Source organism: Synchiropus splendidus, chromosome 16 (genome assembly GCF_027744825.2).
Source record: "Synchiropus splendidus isolate RoL2022-P1 chromosome 16, RoL_Sspl_1.0, whole genome shotgun sequence".
NCBI classification, from domain to species: Eukaryota; Metazoa; Chordata; class Actinopteri; order Syngnathiformes; family Callionymidae; genus Synchiropus; species Synchiropus splendidus.
This window is the reverse complement of record NC_071349.1, coordinates 6388760-6406759: the sequence shown is the minus strand read 5'-3', so window position 1 is coordinate 6406759 and position 18000 is coordinate 6388760. Positions and strand designations below refer to the sequence as shown.

General features: G+C 42.6%; 1 protein-coding gene across 1 annotated transcript in view; it reads right to left on the bottom strand.

Moving 5' to 3' along the window:
• Positions 1–18000, bottom strand: part of LOC128747228 (connector enhancer of kinase suppressor of ras 3-like) — a 47397-nt gene that overhangs the window by 27037 nt on the left and 2360 nt on the right. The window contains exon 2 of the mRNA XM_053844952.1: positions 2118–2281. Within this exon, the coding sequence (XP_053700927.1) occupies positions 2118–2281 (164 nt within the window). The remainder of the gene's footprint in view (positions 1–2117; positions 2282–18000) is intronic.

The window sequence follows — 18000 nt, the reverse complement described above, 5'->3', positions numbered from 1 at the left end:
CTATAAAATAATAACCACCTTGTGGAGGTAATTGGGTGGTGCAATGCCATAATTCTGTGTCCTTAACGGTGTCCTTAAGTGCGAATAAAAATGGCTTCATCCCTTCTTACTTAGTAGAGTTGGCATCAAAGTACACTGATAGACCCTCAGCCTACAGAATCCCTTCCACCAAAGGCATTTTTCAGAGCTGAACTTGGAACTAACAAGATACTGTTGTCCTCACATTTTTTGGAGTCCGCAGATTTTTTTTTTCCAAGGGAAACTCCATCTCACCTCTGTGCTCGACAGCAATAACCAGCAAAGTCTGACCAATAAATTCCAGCTGAAACTGGGAAGGACAAGGAGTGAGAAACAGGAAGTGTCAAAGCGGACAGTAAACAAACAGAACGAAAGTGCCAGGGGCAAATTGTGTGAGAAAGTTGGGGGGGGGGGGTTGGCCGCCGGTGGCCAATGTTTCTACTGGAAGCTGCGACTTTGCGGCACTTACAGCCAATTTGACTGGGGCCTCACTTCCTCCCAGGGGGCCTGTGGCAGCGGAGGCTTCAGTCTTCATAAGGAAGCTGCTAACCGACAGAAAAATATTTCACCACAGTTTTAATCGGGGGTGAGAGGTTGCTGAGAGTCCAGCTTCAGAGAATGTAAATGATGGAACACAGAGCAGTGTATGACTACCATTGAGTCAGGTAAGGCTCTGAGAACTTCAAAAAGAGGACCTGCCAAGCTTCTACAGGACAACATCTGAATTTAATCCCGAACTCTGGATCAATATAACCACAGACACAGAAAAGATAATTCAAGGAGGAAACCGGTAGAAGACAAATAAGAAAATAAGGCTTCAAGAAACATGATGGCATGGTTCTATGTCCTGAAATGATGTCTGAACGCTACGTAGAGGTTGATGTTTCACATCCGTGAAAAGCGCATTGGGACCTGGAGGCAAGAGACACTGCACCGTGTTGACACGTTCCTTCCAACCAGAACTGTAGTGCTCATACATGGCTGAATTAGAGATTATTAGTGTGGCAATATGGCATCTCCCACAGAGACCATAGAAGAGCTCTGACATCTTCATGGGACTTGGACAGCAGTTGCCTTCTTTTTAAAAATCGTCAGGCAGGGTGAGAGCCAAGACTCAATAAAGAGTTATCTGGATAAGTCATGGAAGGATATACAGCAACTTTATGCCCCAACAGTGGTGCAGGTGAACGTTTGTCTTCCCGACTTAAAACCGACCAAACCAGCTTCAATGCAAACTACAGACGGCTGTCATGGAGAAGGACTGGTACGCTCTCTGTCAAGAGATGAATGTCAAGACTGCATGAAAGACTGAGAAACGCTGACACAGTCAAAACACGGACCACAATCTGAGACTTTTACAGCTAAGGAAGTGATAAAACTTCTAAATCAATCCCATCTGCTGGAAAACAGCTTTGCTTTCCGATGGACTGGCTTTTCCGGATGAGGCAAAGACTTTTTTATGAGTCTTTGAAGAGCCAAGTCAAAGTGATAGAGAAGAGAGTGACTCAGGTTAACAAGTCATTTGGACCACAGTACGGCAGGATCTAGACTTGACTCAGATACGGGACTCATTTAGTTGTATTGTATTCAGTAGCCAAAACTCTAAACTGTTGCGTCATTGAAAACAGACTCGATGAGGTGTGTGCTGTTCAGCAATTCCATGCATCCCATTCATTTCTGAGAAAGGCGTCTTGGTCTTACAAAATCAATAAAAGAAGAAGCCTTTGCAGCACTTTCTGCTGGGAAGCTAAAGGCTCAAGCTAACATAAATCTAAGTTAGTGATATGGGCTGTACATTCCACTTGTCGATACAAGTCATGACAACCACGATTTGCCTCCATCAATATCGCACAGTTTCAAACTGACAAAACAAGCCACTGGGCTTCTCTGACATTATCTCTGAGTGACACTGCTGTTCCCTGATGCCCTCAGGCGGCTTCACGTGTTGTGATGCCCGCACGCCTAACTTCTGCATTGCTGTCTCCCATCCTGGAAATACACAGACTAGTAGGAGTTTTATCTTCTGTACATGCTCTCTAGAGGCTGCACACACGATTCTACCCGGCTCATCTCAATCGACATCCATCAGGGAAACCCACCAGAGCACAGAGCAAGTCCACAGCTTCAAGAACCAGCTCCTGGTGACCGATCCTGGCGACACCAAGTTCCTCCAGGTCCTGATGACTGATCTTCAGTAGCTGCTCTCCGCTGATCTTCTCCCGCTCAAAGTTGTTCACATACTGTTGAAGACCATCGTCTAGACCTGACGAGAGAGGACAGACATTTACCGCTTGGAAGAAGAAGACAAACAGCAGATGTGGACATGAATAGCAGCTAGTTGTTAATGTTTTAAAAGCTGTTTAGCTGCTGTCAACATCAGGCCAGCTGGGGTCAACAGTGTAATTCGATCTTATCTCACTGAACCGCTGTACTGCTTTTCACGACTGTACTTTTAATAGCGAGTGTTTGTTTGGGTGTGTATTTTGCAGATAAAGAACAGGTGGGACGACGATCATGGTGGATAAACACACTGAGCTAACCGTTAGGACGTCCACGTCAGTTGCCTGGTTAAACAATAGATGGCTGTATTCGGGCGTGTGTGTGTGCAATCGGTGGGTGTGGATGTTTGAAATAAATGCGACTCTCTTCCATTTGAAAACAGTTCTTAAAGATCCCAATCATGGATTCAAACAAGCTCTTCTGATACTGCATCTCTGGCTAGCGTCAACACACTAAAATAAACAGCCAAACACACCCTTCCTAGTCATGTAACGGGTCCCTGAGAGGGCCACTGGTGCGTGCATGTCAAACTGTGGGCGTGGAAAGTGAACGTTCCTTCTATCAAAGGACGCACAGAGAAGAGGCAGCTGCAGACGCATGGCCCGGTGCCCCGATATCCGAAAAAGCTGTCAGCTGCAGGGCACCCCAACTCTCAGGAGCCACACAAGTTACATTGTTCTGGGTTTCGTGAACCTCCAGAGAAGTTAAGAAATATTAACATCATCACTCTATTCAGCAGTTCAGTGAAATGTGAAGCGTGCAGTGGCGTGGCATCAAACTGGGTGTGTTCTGTGGTCGTTTTACAAATGCCAACATGTATCACATGATGCTGCGACACCCAGCCTTTGCATTTGCTGCACAGAGGGAACATCAAATGAGCAGTGTGTGTGCGGGCTATGGTCGTCAGTGGAATGTACCACACTTGAATTCATAACAGCACTTGAGCAGGGCAGGCTACTGGTGCGAATTCAAGGTGATTTTGAGCCAATGCCTGGCAAAGCGAATTGCAAGAGGTAATTGTAAAGCTTGAAAATATTGTTCGCTATGTGCTTTCAAGTCAGCTTTTAACATGGCCAGAAACTGCCCAACAGCATTTAGCTTAACACTCTCACTGCATTCAGTATGTAAGCTCCAGGTTAAAGCCACATATACCTTCTAGCCACCACACGGAGAGACATGAATGTTGTCAAACCACTATGGGTTAGTGAGTGAAAAATATACTTTGGTTTATATCTGTGTTAGCAAGTCTGATAAACGCAACAGAGGTTTTTAGAGTTTATTGAACTCCGGACTTTGCAGTAAGCTAAATAAAAAAGATTCAACTGAAATGGAAAACTCAGCTTCGAACCATGGAAATGTTTGGTCTTTCAAAAAAGATTCATGACCCTCCTTTTATAGAATCACCATGTAGCTAAGAACCCTTTATTCTCCTGCACTCCTAAAGAAAAGAAAATAAACATTAAGACAGTGACCGCGACAAAGTGTCCAATCTAATCGGGCTTTAACATACAGTGTATTGAATTGGTTAATCCCCAATTTTCAGGACTGAACTACCACAGAGTGCAGAGAAAAGTGGCCAGCAGCAAAGCTGCAGAGTCAAATCAAAGGGAAAACCCATCACGACTTGTTAACCATTAGTCACCACACATGTCAAATGCAGTTAGACTCATTAGTCGGGAGTCATTGGTCGGATTCCAACCCAAGGAATTTCTGCTTTAACCCCTTGATGACGAAGAAAAAGAAGACAAATGTGAAAGCAAATGTGAGAGGACAAAACTCATTGGAAAATGGTTCAATTCACTCACAATTCACGCAAAAACTACAACAGTGGTCAAATTAAAACCTTTACAGGACCTCAAGCAGATGAACACCTAGTGAGTGACACATTTTGAAATTACTCAGAGCGTTGAGGCAAGTACTTGATATGCACCCTAACACCAAAACAAGAAACTTGAAACCACAAACTGCCATCCGCACACAGCCACTTGGTCATCTCGGTCGGCATTGGTATGAATAATTAGTCATTTTAGTATCTCCAATATATAGTATTCTGAAGTTCAAAAATGGAGCCAGCAGCTGAGGGAGCAAGAAAACTTGTGTGTTGACGGCAAATGTGGACGATGTTAGAGGTCAGGGAGCTGTTTGAAACAGACGTTAATACAACAGGCAGCTTCCTCTTATAAAGTGGCCAGCTATTTTTGTCACATCGTAACTCTCCCATCCGTACAAAAACGGCAAACTTAAAAGACATTTTTGAGGTTATTTTCAGGGTTGTTTGATTCTCATGGTTTTGATTACACTTTTAGAAGAGTGGTGAACCATTTTTCACAACAAAATAAGCTTCACCTCTCCCATGCCTTCACCCCTCCCTTGGCTCCCAGTGGGAGCAGCAGCCACACAAACACAGCAATATCCCCGCCGGGGTGGCCGGTGGGAAAGCTACCGGGTGTAGAATGGCAGCGACACTGTAACTCTGCTGTCTTTATTTGCGAGTCCAGCCTCTGAACCTGCAGGGAACAGCCAGGAATTTGAGTCATTGTTCTCAATTGAGAAGCTCCATTGTGGGAGTTCACATGGCTCTGGCACAATGGTCTGTGGCGGGACCAGGCAGTGCTGTAATTAGAAAGAAAAAGCTTGTCTCGGCAACAACGGAGCTCTAATGCATGACTTCACAGAACAACAACAAAGCCTGTATACACAGACATACTGGGCAGCGCTTCCAAAAGGAAACTGGGAACGGTCATGACACACATGATATTTTTCTTTCAAATGTCAGAGGGAACATTGTTTTTGTCAGTTGTGCATTGCAGAGTCGAATCCGTAGGGCCTGCTTATTCACCAGTCTAAAGGTTCAGCGCTAACTGACTCCAATAATGGGGCAGGAAATCAAATCAGGGAACGTGAAATGTTGATTTCACTTTGAGCCTGAGGAAATCAATGAACTCAATTTGAGGTGAATTTGCAGCGATACTGACGCCTGACAACACCACCCTCAAATAACCTTGATAATCATGACAAGCGTTCATCACTTCACCATCCTGTGACCCTTTTTTTGAGCACTGCTGACCAGAAATATGTCAAGAGGCATGAATCCATGAGATGGAAGGGTGGATGTACCGTATCTCTTGCACAGATAGTTCACCATGTTCCCAAGACTTCATATTTCCACACACTCACTGGGGCTTGATGGAAATATAGCATAAAATGCGTTGATGACAATTTTGGAACACAGAAAATATCAAATAAAACATTCTGTTCAAACAACTCTGCATTGTGGGCTGACTACAAACTTGAAGAAAAGTACTCTTAAAGATATATATTTTTTTATTTTAAGTACTCAAGCGCTGCCAGCTTTACTAGCACTTTCAAACCCTCATCAACAACAACAACAAAAGAGGGATTTCTTCAATTTGAGATGGATAAGATAAAGGTAATAAAAATAACCTGTACATATTCACATCAGTATTTCCCAGTCAATGCTTAACTGACCTCACGTGACCCCCCAGTACAATCTTATCGCCGCTTCCTCCAGCTAACAAGGAGTGTTTCACTTCTCCTAATCTTGAACAACTTCAAAATGCCACTGACATGTCCAGAGTTCCCCTGTGAGAGAGAGCAGCTGAGAAAAGCCCCACCACTGGCGGACAAACGCAACTCTGTCTCTTGATGGACGATGACTGATGAGAGAAGAGGGGGTTAAAGTTCACAGCCTGTGGAGGGGTGAAGTATATCAGTCGGCAGGAGCTCCCTTGGCTGACGGCAGAAAACAGTCCCGATGTTGTAAGGTTGATGGTGGCTTTTTTTTGAGCAGAGTTTTAGGTGCTATTTTGATCTGCCATATGCTCCATTGCAGCAGATATTGAGCTCAAGGTTGCACAATGTTCTGGTTGGGAAAGCTTCAGAGATCGAATTAAGATGGCAACAAATCACCTTTTTAAAACATAAACTGTGGTTTATATTTTTCCAACATTCATGATTATTTAGAAGCAAACAAAAGGCAAGATATATTGTGTATCTTTTGGAGGGGAAGGTGCATTTGCTGAGAACTCATCTTATTGACTCTTGTCCTTTTCAAGAATCTCATTTTAGCCAACGGTTCATTTGTACATGCTCTGTGCCTACTACGTATATTCCTTATTATTGAAGTACAGTTGTACAGAGCTCTCAGCACTCTATGCTAATAGATGTTGCATTTGTTCATAATGCATAACTGCCTTGCATTTTCATTTTGTTGTCATACGCTTCTTCCATGTGAGTTGCTTCTCTATTTTGAAACTCAGAAAATTAGCATGTAGGAAAAGCACAGACTTCCCTATTCCTAACCAAGTTCATCTCTTTCTGGGGTATTCACAGGTCAACTGAGAGACATAGGCAACATCCACACGGTGACATTTATCCATTTGATCTTTTCTGTCTCAGTTTCAAAGAACTGCCAAGAAAAAATTGTATGGTTTCATGCGTCCACTGAAAACGACCTGCGACAGGCTTCTACACAGAGTGTGTAATTTAACTGTATTGTGTTCACATGTGCTTGCTACTCATCATAATAAGACAGTTGTCGACATTTTCAAAAAGGTGTATCTGCTCTCCACAACGAGACACACCAGCATGTTCAAATATATGCACTTTGGGACCTGGTTTTGAAAAGTACCTGATACCATGACAGGAGCAAATGTACCTCAAAGTGAATCAAAAGGGGATCTTTTTTTGTAAGCTATTCAAGCTAAACCCATGTAGCTTAAGTGTCAACTAAGCTATATTTGGTCTGGTGGCCCAACCTATAGAACAACACAGCACAATGCCCGTAGCATAAATGCCTGAAAAGAGGCGGAAGCGATCTAAAAATGGCTCCCCCACCCCTCTCTTTATTCCAAGTCCTGTTTCTGCCACTCCACCCAACATATCCCTTCATCTCTCCTGTCCACATATTGTTGTGGTTGCGTCTATTCCCCAGCGGTCATGAGCTGAAAGAGAATTTGTCGCCGTCACTTCTGAAAAAATACCTCAATAGTCTGATAACAACCAAAAGCATATTGAACCCAAATGTGTGGCCTGAGATTACCCGTGTGCAGATAAGACACTGTTTGTGTGTCTAAAACACTCATTTTGCTACAACCTGCAAATCACTGGCCTGACACGAAGCTATAATTACGCTCTTGTTCCTTGAGAGGGAGGCAGAGAAGAGGCACAAATAAAGACAAAGAAATTATACGCTTTTAGAGAGGATCTGATATGGAGTTCAAAATCACAGTCAAGGAGACACAAACACATCGCACGACTGTGACTCGCTGGCTCCATCCTGTCATAGATGGATGAAGTATGATCTGGGTGGCCCAACAAACTGATTACAGACCCTCCAACCAGAACCATAATAGCTGCCTACAGTATGTAAACCACAATAAAGACCACCGTCTTGGGGCGGTTGGTGCCTGGCTCGCTGAACATGCCATATTTTCCATCAATGCAATGTTGTGATGCAACCAAATGAAAAAAAAAAACAATCCTTGTAAATTATTGTAAAATCTACTTTGACGGTCCAGTTATGACTATCTATGCCTCTTCTAATTCCGATTTGAATACAGTTCCCCACTGTAAGTGACAATATCCTCTTCTGAAACCTGATCTGGGCACCAAAATTAGTCACATTGTTCCTTGTACTTGGTCGTAACATGAGCATCAGAAAAAGAAGATTACGACAGGCTTCAGTTAGGTCTTGAAATTGAAGCACCCACAATTTGGTTGCCAGAACTCAATGTCCGCATGTAGGGAAGGGGGTCAGGAACCTATTCGACAAGGAGTCTGGCTCTGAATGAAATCAGAGTGCGAAGTACAACCATCCAATACCCCAGCATCTACAACCTCAACAAGCAACGGTTAGTGGAACACACTGTACACAATGCATAAAATTTGATGGGCTTACCGGTCTGGCATGTGTCCTACGTCATTTTCAACGGATTCACGTGGACACAGATTCTCCCTTAAATGACTTTAATCAGTTAATTTATTCTTAGGATTCTTCAAAAAGACTCATAGAAACTGTGTGACAAGTAAATACATTGGTGCCTAATGATACACTTATGAAAAGAGGTTCCTCAGAGGAGCCAAGATGACAGAGCTGAGTCCATTAGCGTACCTTCAATGACGACTTAGGCGCCTAATGGATAATTATTTTAAGCGCAACAGAACTGTCTGCACCCTTAAACCCCAGGCGACCATCATTCCTTTAAGTACGTGATTGTTCTGCGAATTATAAGACTTTTTAAAAGAGGGCGAGAGAGCCAAATATTGAACAGGCCGGTTTAAGGTTTGAAACAGCCCCTACTGTTCCCAGTCAAATGTGTAACCAACACGTCTACAAATCACAGCAGGAATTTAAACCTTTGAATGCAACCAACTACTACTACTACTACGACACGGTGCAAAAAGATCCTCTTAGATTAGATAAGATTACAAAAAAGATATTTAAGAAAACTATTCTAGACAACAATACATAGATTTAAAGTTGACTTTGCCCAGCCTGAGAAGTGAGGATGGGGTTCAAAAGCATCATTGTCCCACTGACCTCATAGACAGAACTTTGACCTCTTAATGGTTTTCTCACCCAAATAAGTCACTTTACAAAGTGTAATCCTGTTGACTGACGAACAAAAGTGTAAATGACAACAACCTTGATGACTAAGGCAACATTTGGCGGGTGTCTGTCAGGTATTCACCTTCCCTGAAAATTCTCAGTGACTAAGTCATAATTCACAGATGGGTTCAGCGAGTCATCGCTTGGCAGTGACAAACACACCTTAAACTCAAGCAACCTCCGGTTCATTATGCTTCAACAGTGAACACAACACACATGCGGTCCGATTGTCTTCACTTCAAAAACACGATGCCCTTCACCAGGTGAGGCTTGTTTGTTTACCAGCCAGCACCTGTCTCCGATAAACCCCTGCAGCAATGACAGACTGGCTTATAAAAAATGAATGCGCTGGTGACTGAGAGCAGGCAAAGAGTATCCCAGAACTCAAGAGAGAGAGAGGGGGCGAGACGTTTTCCCAGGTGCCACCCATGGAAATAAAAAGAGCAGTAAATCAGAGAAGGTGGTTCCTGAATGTTCCACAATGTTTTTCAGTGGTCTCAACTGTGTTGTTTCAAATTCACAAAGTCTGAGGTAATGGTAGTCATCAGACCGCAGACTTCAGCAAGGACATGAATTTTTCTCCAAAAACACAGTTTCTTTTAAGCTGCCAATCAGGAGTGGTTTGAAGTAGTAAACAAAGTAGTTTGTTGTAAGCATGGAAGTGGACTGTTCACACAATCACGATTACAGATTTGTATCAGGTTGATAATCTGGCCCCAGGCTGAGCAACATGTAATGGTTATTAGGATAGAAATGATTGGAGACTCTTTTATAAAGATGATTCCTATTCATGCATTCAACAACAGCTATTTCGTCCCTTTACAGGGCCATGAGACTTTTCTGTCGGTCAGACTGAACTATTTGCCCATACAGACTCACAGGCAGGCTTTTAGCTCGGAGGGCGTCTAGGAGTCCTGAGGACACCCTGAAGTGCAAAACATGAAAAAAATGGAGGCCCGGTTTTTCTCAGCAGGACGCTCTAAATGTCTGATTATTATTGCCATTATATTGCCCCTAGTTGTAGTGTTATCGCCCCATGAAAAGGGTGTGTCCGCCCAGTAATTTTTCTGAATATGATTGAAATTTGCAGATTCTTGACCATTTTGCAGCTGTAGCTCGACGCCATATTTGTTTATGGGCATAATCTCGCGGTTGTGCACATCTGGAACCTGCAGACAAGTTTCAAACTTAAAACAATCCTTTACAAAACTAACTCGGCTTTTTAATCGCAGGAGCATTTTGGCGTTTCTTTTGGCACAAGGCTCACTCCTCCCACTCCCACTCCCCAGTGCCGTGCAGTGAGCTGCGCTGGGCAGGAGTGCAGTTCTCTGCACGGGTCACTGCGCTTGCCGAATGCGAACAAAAGAGTTTACCAGGAATCAAAATTCACATGGTTCTATTTCTTTAATCAAGAGGCCAGCCTTCATATATATTTTGTTTGAATGAATGAATATTTAAATGTGTGAGACACGATACAGAGCTGATGGAACTAATATATAAAAGAAGATGAGCAAAGCTGCCAACACTTAGCTAGTAGTAATGTAAAATAATCATTATAAAAAGTAACAACTTGAAAGTGTTACTGTGCCAATAGCCACTGAGTTCATCTCTGTTAATGATTATTTGACTCAGATGTTTGTTTCTATAAAAAGTTACTTTTGTACAGACAGACATTCACAGCTTGTTTCTTTACAAAGCGTGTTGTTAAGTCAGTCGTTGACATGGCTGGGGGCGGGGCTTTGGACGTCCTGTTTTTAAATCCTAGCTAAAAGCCTGCTCTCAAGGGTTTGCTGGGAATAGATTTTTTCAGATGACAATCGGAGTGAATTTCAGCTTTTAATCTATACTAAGTGGAACTAACTGAGGGAACCTTCAGTGGAGAATGCGTTAACTCTCTTTCTCAATAATCTCTGAAAACATGAAACTTCTTTGCAACAATATAATGGAAATCTTGAACTGTTGAGTCTAACTTCCACCTTGGAGTGGAGAGGATTGGAGTCATGGTCAGGGCAGCAGCCTCACAGCAAAAATACTGCAGCTTTGATGAAGAAACGATAGAGTCTGAGCAGAGCTTGTGGAGACCTGATGTAAAGACCTTAACTGTTTCATTACATTTAATATAAAAATAATGAAACTGACAGCAGTGAGCATCGTCAGATAATGGACCGAACCAGCTGACCTATGTCATCCCAAAGATATATTGGGTATCTTAATTTCGTGGATGTCCAAAATATCAACATAAGTAGCTGAATCATTTGTCATTTACTTCGGTGTCAGAGTCTTATGAAGTATGTTCACTCTGTCCTGCAGAGAACTGGCTAGTCAGGGTGCTGACAGGGGGTTTTGTTTCAAAGGAGCATTATTTACCCTGTGCAAAGACACAAAGCAGCTTATGCGCAATAACTTGGTGCAAGTATCTCTATCAGACCTCTGGAGGCCAGTTCTTGCTTGACTCAGATTTTAAAATGAAAGTTTGCCTCAAATAGTAAACTTGTGTTTTGGATTAGCTGATTTATTGGTCAAGTTTCTGATGTTCATCATGGTGGGATAGGTGACTGCCAATTAAATGCTGCTGGAAATATGATGTTTGAGTCCAACAGAACAATGAAATCACATTCCAACATGAATTCTTCAGGTGTACCTGAACTAGTATGCGCAGGGGTGAGAGGCAGGAAGACATTTAGATAGAGAACTGTATCTGTTCTGTATCTAGATATGTCTCTATGGAAACCAAAGTCCTCAGAGGAAAACCCACACAGGCATTCAAACTCAACAAAAGAACCCACTCCAAACCATCAAGCCAGAGACATCCTAGCTCTTTATATACTTTTATTTGGTCTTTTCCGACCGTCTGAAAATGTAAAATAAAAAAAAAACAAAAACTCTTAAAAAAAAAAAGAACAAGTGAGTAGAACCACGGGTGTCCCTTTTCATCTCCCAGGTGTTTTCTAGCATCCTTGTTAAAATAAACACTTCCATCCATCCTACATGCTGATTGTAGGTCTCGCGGCTCATCTGGCCTTTGAAACCAAACGTGAGCTTTACAGCTGCTGTGCACATCCATCACCGCTCTCAAAGTTCCCAGCTCACATGACAGAGTTTAAACACAGACAAAAGCAAACACGATTACGAGCACAGTGACCTACAAACACGGGATGACAACAGCAATATTACAGCAATACTCTCAGGGCAATAAGTACGTGAAAGGCTGTCAATTGGGCTGTTCAAAACGTAAAAAGGGAACATGCCACAGTGACAGCAGTCTGTGTCATAGTTTTGAAAGTAAGGACAAGTCCGAACATGTTCGGGAGAACAACTGCCCTGCGAAAGGCACACATCACTTCATAATCATAATGACAGCCCATTATACTGTAAGCTGGCAGCAAGACAAGAGGATTTCGGGTGTTCGCCCAGTGAAGGGGAGCCGGAGACTGGACTGAGCATGATGTTTTAAATCCGTTAAAAGCAACTGGTGGCCCTAAACACAACAGCGGACATGTGTGACCTGCTTTGGCTGCTCATTCTCAGAGCTTTCCAGTTTAGTTTGGCAAAAAACTGACTAAACAGTGGCCGCATTCCATTCGTGGTCTGTGTCCACTGGAGCATTACCGCATTAGCACGTGTTTGATAGTGCAGTGGAAAAACTTGCCGTTTGAGAACACCCTTCGAGAGGTTGACACAAACTCTCTGGTGTGATCAAATGGGGATATGCAAACACCCATGGTGCTTGACAATCCAGACCAGTGAGCACAGCGGTACTTGACTTCCCTGCACGAGATGTCATTATCGCTGTGCCACCGATGGCTTTTATTCTGAAAGCTTATTTCAGCACTTCACAGATCAACGCTCTCACAGACGACAGTGGCCAAACAGCTTGCAGGTCTCACTAAGCAGAAATCATGAGAGCGATTTGCAATGCACATTTCAGATTTGAATAAAGAGCAAACAGATCTAGCTGGTGGTGAAACACCCAAATTAAGAACAAGTTCTCAGGTCGTTTGCGAGCTGCATTTGAAATGTGTACAAACTCTCAATCCATCAGCGTAACTAAAAACCTTTTTGCTCCTCACTTGCCTTAAAACTAAAGGCACCTTTCTATTTTTTGAGAGGGTCATTCAAATGCAAAATTGAGTGTAATCTCATCAATATATGTAAAAAAGTTTTTTTCTCTCATCCAACATTTTTCTGCAGAAACATCATCGGGCACGTTGAGGGGAACCCCTTGTCGAGAGAGATGACTCAGGAGTGTGTCCTCGATCTACCCAAGGCCCATATCAGAGGAACTGACAGCCTGAGAACCAGAGTGCTTTCAATGACAGAACATCTTCTCCCTTTAGGTCTCTATTTGATATTTTTCTTGACAACTGTTGTAAACTTTTTATTTTATTATTGTGTCCCTTGTCTACTCTTAACACTGGTGGGATAATGGACAGCTCAACCAGCATAGAGACGAGATCTGGGGCAAACAATAGGTGGCACTGTGGTGGCATAGGCCTGGCTTTTACTCCGCAAAATATGGCCACAGATCTGTGACTGGTTACCTGAGAGCCTTTCACCATGTCCTCTCAAGTATGATGTATGATCTACGGATAGTACCTGTACCTAAATCACCCTGATCAGAAGGCGTACCGAGACACCCAGACAGGATATTTCGGCCACGTCAACTAGGTTCTCCCGATTGCCTTTTTTGAATAACAAAGCATTTCACCCTTTTTCCAGGGGAAAAGCCAGATACCTTGCAGGTGAAAAATGTATGGACACATCACCTCAGACTCTGACCATCTTACAAGGCCCCGTACAAGGTGGCATGAGAAGAGGAAGACAAAAGAAAAGGTGGGAAGATAACATGGAACCATTTGAAACCTAGTGAGGCAACGAGAGCTGCAGAGGACAGAGAGGGATGGAGAGCGCTGGTCAACAAACCTGGTGTTACGAGATTGAAGAAGAAGACGAAGAAGAAGAATGACTGAGTCAGAATGAATGTTTATTCTGTGTTACACTGCATTTGTTATTATTGTTATATGACTAAACCATTGACCTTTACTAGCAGCAACTTCACATATTGTCTTTTGATGCGGCAAAACCCATAACCAGATTAAAACCCTTTTATCTTCAACTCCAGAGAATTACAATAATGTAATTAACTATTGATGGCTTGTCTTGTAGTCCCATATGGAGGAGCTCCTGAGGCTGAAAAGACAGGAACACCAGGCCTGTGAGAAACAGGCCACAGGGGAGCCAAAGCAAGACAATTCCATTCAGTCACCTCTCCCCAGGGGGAATCCTCTTTCAACACTTTTCTGGATCTTAAAAGCCATTTCTATGAAGAAGTAACAGTGCTATCTGCCCATCAATGGAGCACAATGGTGTGACTATCACAAGTGAATAGGTGGATGAGCAGAAGATGACAAAGTCAAAAACTATTTCAACTGAGCTGGCCTTGTTACTTCCATGTGACAGATAAAGGGGTCATGTATCATTTAGGACATCAGAGGTGCAACTCAAATGAAACAAAGCAAATTACGTTTCTGGTTGTGTAATAGAATAAAACCTTGTCCTGTGCTCGCACTCCAATTAAGAAGATCTTTGTTGAGCCAGATAAGGATCAAGAGCCTTCAAATCAATTGGAGCAACAGCTGAGCGCTGAAATTAGTGATGTCCCTCAGACAATTGAGAGTCAGTCACCATCTCGTGAAGTTTCCATGCACATGCTCAGTCACAGCCTTAAGTGCATTCAGCCCGTTTGACACAACCTTGTCAAACTAATTACCTTTTTGGCACAATGGCGCCATTTGAAAGGCAGGATTCATCCTCTCAACGCCTTCTGGCTATTCTGTCAGGGCTCCCCATCCACTTCACACAAAGAGGTCAACATGTGTTCCACTGACGTTAGACCAGTCCAAATATTTTTCTAAGTCAAAAATACTAGGAATGAAGTTCAACTGTCAACATCAGTCATTGAAAACAAATGCTTTAAATTCAATGCCCGAGGGCCAAACCTAGCCAACTATGGTGCCCATGAGAGCCTGAGATGGAACTAAGTGGCTAAGGTGAAAATTTAAACTGTAAAACATGCGTGTGGATACACAATTTTTTTTGGTTTGTTTTTTGTTTTGTGTTCAACAGGCTATTACCAACACATGAAAGTTATAAAGACCATAATCAAACCCAGAAGCAGCATTGGAATTTAATAAAGTCAGATAATAAAATCTAATTTTGTTTGAAAAAAAAAAAAAGAAAGAAAAGTGCATGTCAAGAGAAAAGTTGTTGAGGGGACACGAGAAAATAAAGATCAGACTGGTGTCACAATTTTATCAAATCTGTATCTTTTTGGGAATATTAAGTCTGACAACACAATATTTTAGGTTATCAACTAGGGCAATAAACCATTCCATAATAGCAAACACCTTGTTTACAGAGGACCAAAATAACACCTCATTATAGGCAGATGATAAAAAATTACATGTTTGCGCTGTAGTGACCAGTGGAATTGCCTTCCAGCACAACAAACCTCTCTGGTGCTATCCAGACAATTTATATGTATTGAACAACCATGATAAATACAAAGTGACTTAAGAGCAATGACGATATAAAGAACACATCGCACCACATCATCTCATCGATGTGGACACTTCAGAAGCATATTACAACCCAGAGCAGCAGCCAAATGATTTTCAAAATCATCCCAGACTACAAGCCAGACTTTTTCCCCAGAAACACAGCATTGACATGCAATTAATTGCTATGTGAGAAGAGCGACTGGAAAACATCCAGGGTCTGCTGATCCTTTGAGCTGTCTCCTCATAAACAGTTCCAACTTGTTCGCACCGGTGTGAACCCGCACGTGTCAGACAGGGATTGTTCAAGTGTGCATGTCTGGGATGCTTGGACGAAACCTGGCTGTTTAACATCCAAATACAGGAGACTTAATTAAAGAAGCAATTAAGTCAGCCTTTTAGCTGGGCCAAGTATGCGCTCAGCACCATTAATAGTAAGCGATAAATCGTAGATATGGAAGATATGTCATCATTCTTCAGTTATCATTATCAGTTAGTTGGAAAGTTTTTTTAGTTTGGACTGTGGGAAGAAACCAGAGTGTTCAAAAGAAATCCACAAAGTCATGGGGAGCAACTTTCAACACAATGGACCAAATGGAACTGAATTTGAACCTGTGAGGTTCTTGCCATAAGGCTACAGCACTATGGATTCAGCACAAACGCGCCATGGTGAACAGTCAGCACCAACTGACACATAAAGATGTAGCATAATCGGTTAGTTAACTGAGTAGTGATGATGGAGCTCTTTTGGATTGGTCTGCGGTGACAATGCAAGTCACTTTGGATAACCTGCTCGCACCACTACCTTCCTGCCAAATTACTGTATTCATCTACTCCGCCGTGACTGATTGAAGGAGATCCTGAAGAACCCACACACCACGAAAAGTGGAAAGACAAGCTAGGTGGGCTTTCACAACTCCAAACTGTTCCAAACTAGATCAACAGTTGAACTTAAACAAAGACAGCAGAAATTAGGAAGGTGGTCAAATGTACCTACAGAGGTCTGCTAACTGATAATAGGGATCAATCAAACAAGAGAGTCAATGATGCCCATCTTTCTGGTTTCAGAAATGAGTCACACAGCATCTAGACTCTAGTGGTTTGAGACAAAAGATGGTTCAGATGAATACAGACCACATGAGAGGGCGCTGATGTTGCATGGGCAAATCATTAATCGATGTATTACAGAAAACTTGCAACAGGTCAGCAGTCCCACATGTGACATTACAACTCAAAACACCGCAGGGCATCTCACAATCTCCCTCACAAAAGCTTTTTTTTTTCATTGAAATGGCCTTTCACTGGCAATAAACATCCACTAACCACGGCTTGATCTTCTGGAACAATGCAGGCGATTAGCAAGCATCCACAACAACATCCCCTGTCCTTCTACCCTGAGGCTAATGCAGGAAACACCCTCTCCTGAAAAAAAGATGTGAACATCAGGTCATGGTCGCGCGACTTAGGTCAGGAGGTTCATCAGAAGCTATTAGACTTATGGTGGGCCAAAACAGAGAAGGATTACATTTCACTTCTTGGTAAACAAACAACCTATCTACGGGAAGCAGATATGTCGGCGACAGGCAACAATGCGCTTGAACTCGTCATCAAGAGCTGTGTTTGTTTGTGGCTTTGGTGGCTTAACGGCAGATCCAATTACTTATAGGGAAATTGCAGTCGAAACCAATACAGGGAAAGAACCGACCCCAGTGATGGTGCATCATGACAACAGACATTTCAAGAGTGAATGTATTAGGAAAAAATAAAACAAGACCACAGTTCCAGAGGTTCAAATGTAGCGATACCAAAGTGATGGGGGACCACCTCAGGTGCATTTGAGTTCCTGGTTAAGTTCAATGCACATCACAATAGCTGAAGCGTCATTATCAAACAAGCATTTCAACATTTCTGTGACACGTCAAAACACAAACTGTCCTCACATGATGCGTCTCCAAGACAGACATTTCTCCTCTCTGTGTCTCACGTAGCAACGTGACAATGCCATAGACAACAACTAAGCATCGCTTACCATCTTTGCTAGGAGTTACTAATAACAAGAGGTTTAAGAGTCTTCACTTAAATATGAACAAAATAAATGCTTCATTTGATTAGCTGTGCTAGTTTGTTAGTAAGCTTGCTATAATTTTATGATGAAATCAAACTAAGGCTTAATTCTAGCACATCTACTTTGTGCTCACATTTTTGTTTGACTATCCTGACTAAGCACCTTAAATTAAAATGAAATTAAAAAGTCTTATTGACAACTGACTGTAACTGAAGCGCTCATCATAGTTAATCTGCAGCTCCAACAAAAGGCAGTAACAGTGGTGATATGCAAGAGAGGAGCACTTGCTCAAAGTCACATTTGGGTTAAAGGGTAGACTTTCTGTCTTGTCCGATTCCCTGCTGTCATTTCAGTTTGTTCACCCACCTTATTGGGGTGCGCTAATCCACTGGTCAAGTCCCACAAAGACAACTGCTGAGTCTGAGTTTCAGGAGAGTGACAGCAGTGTT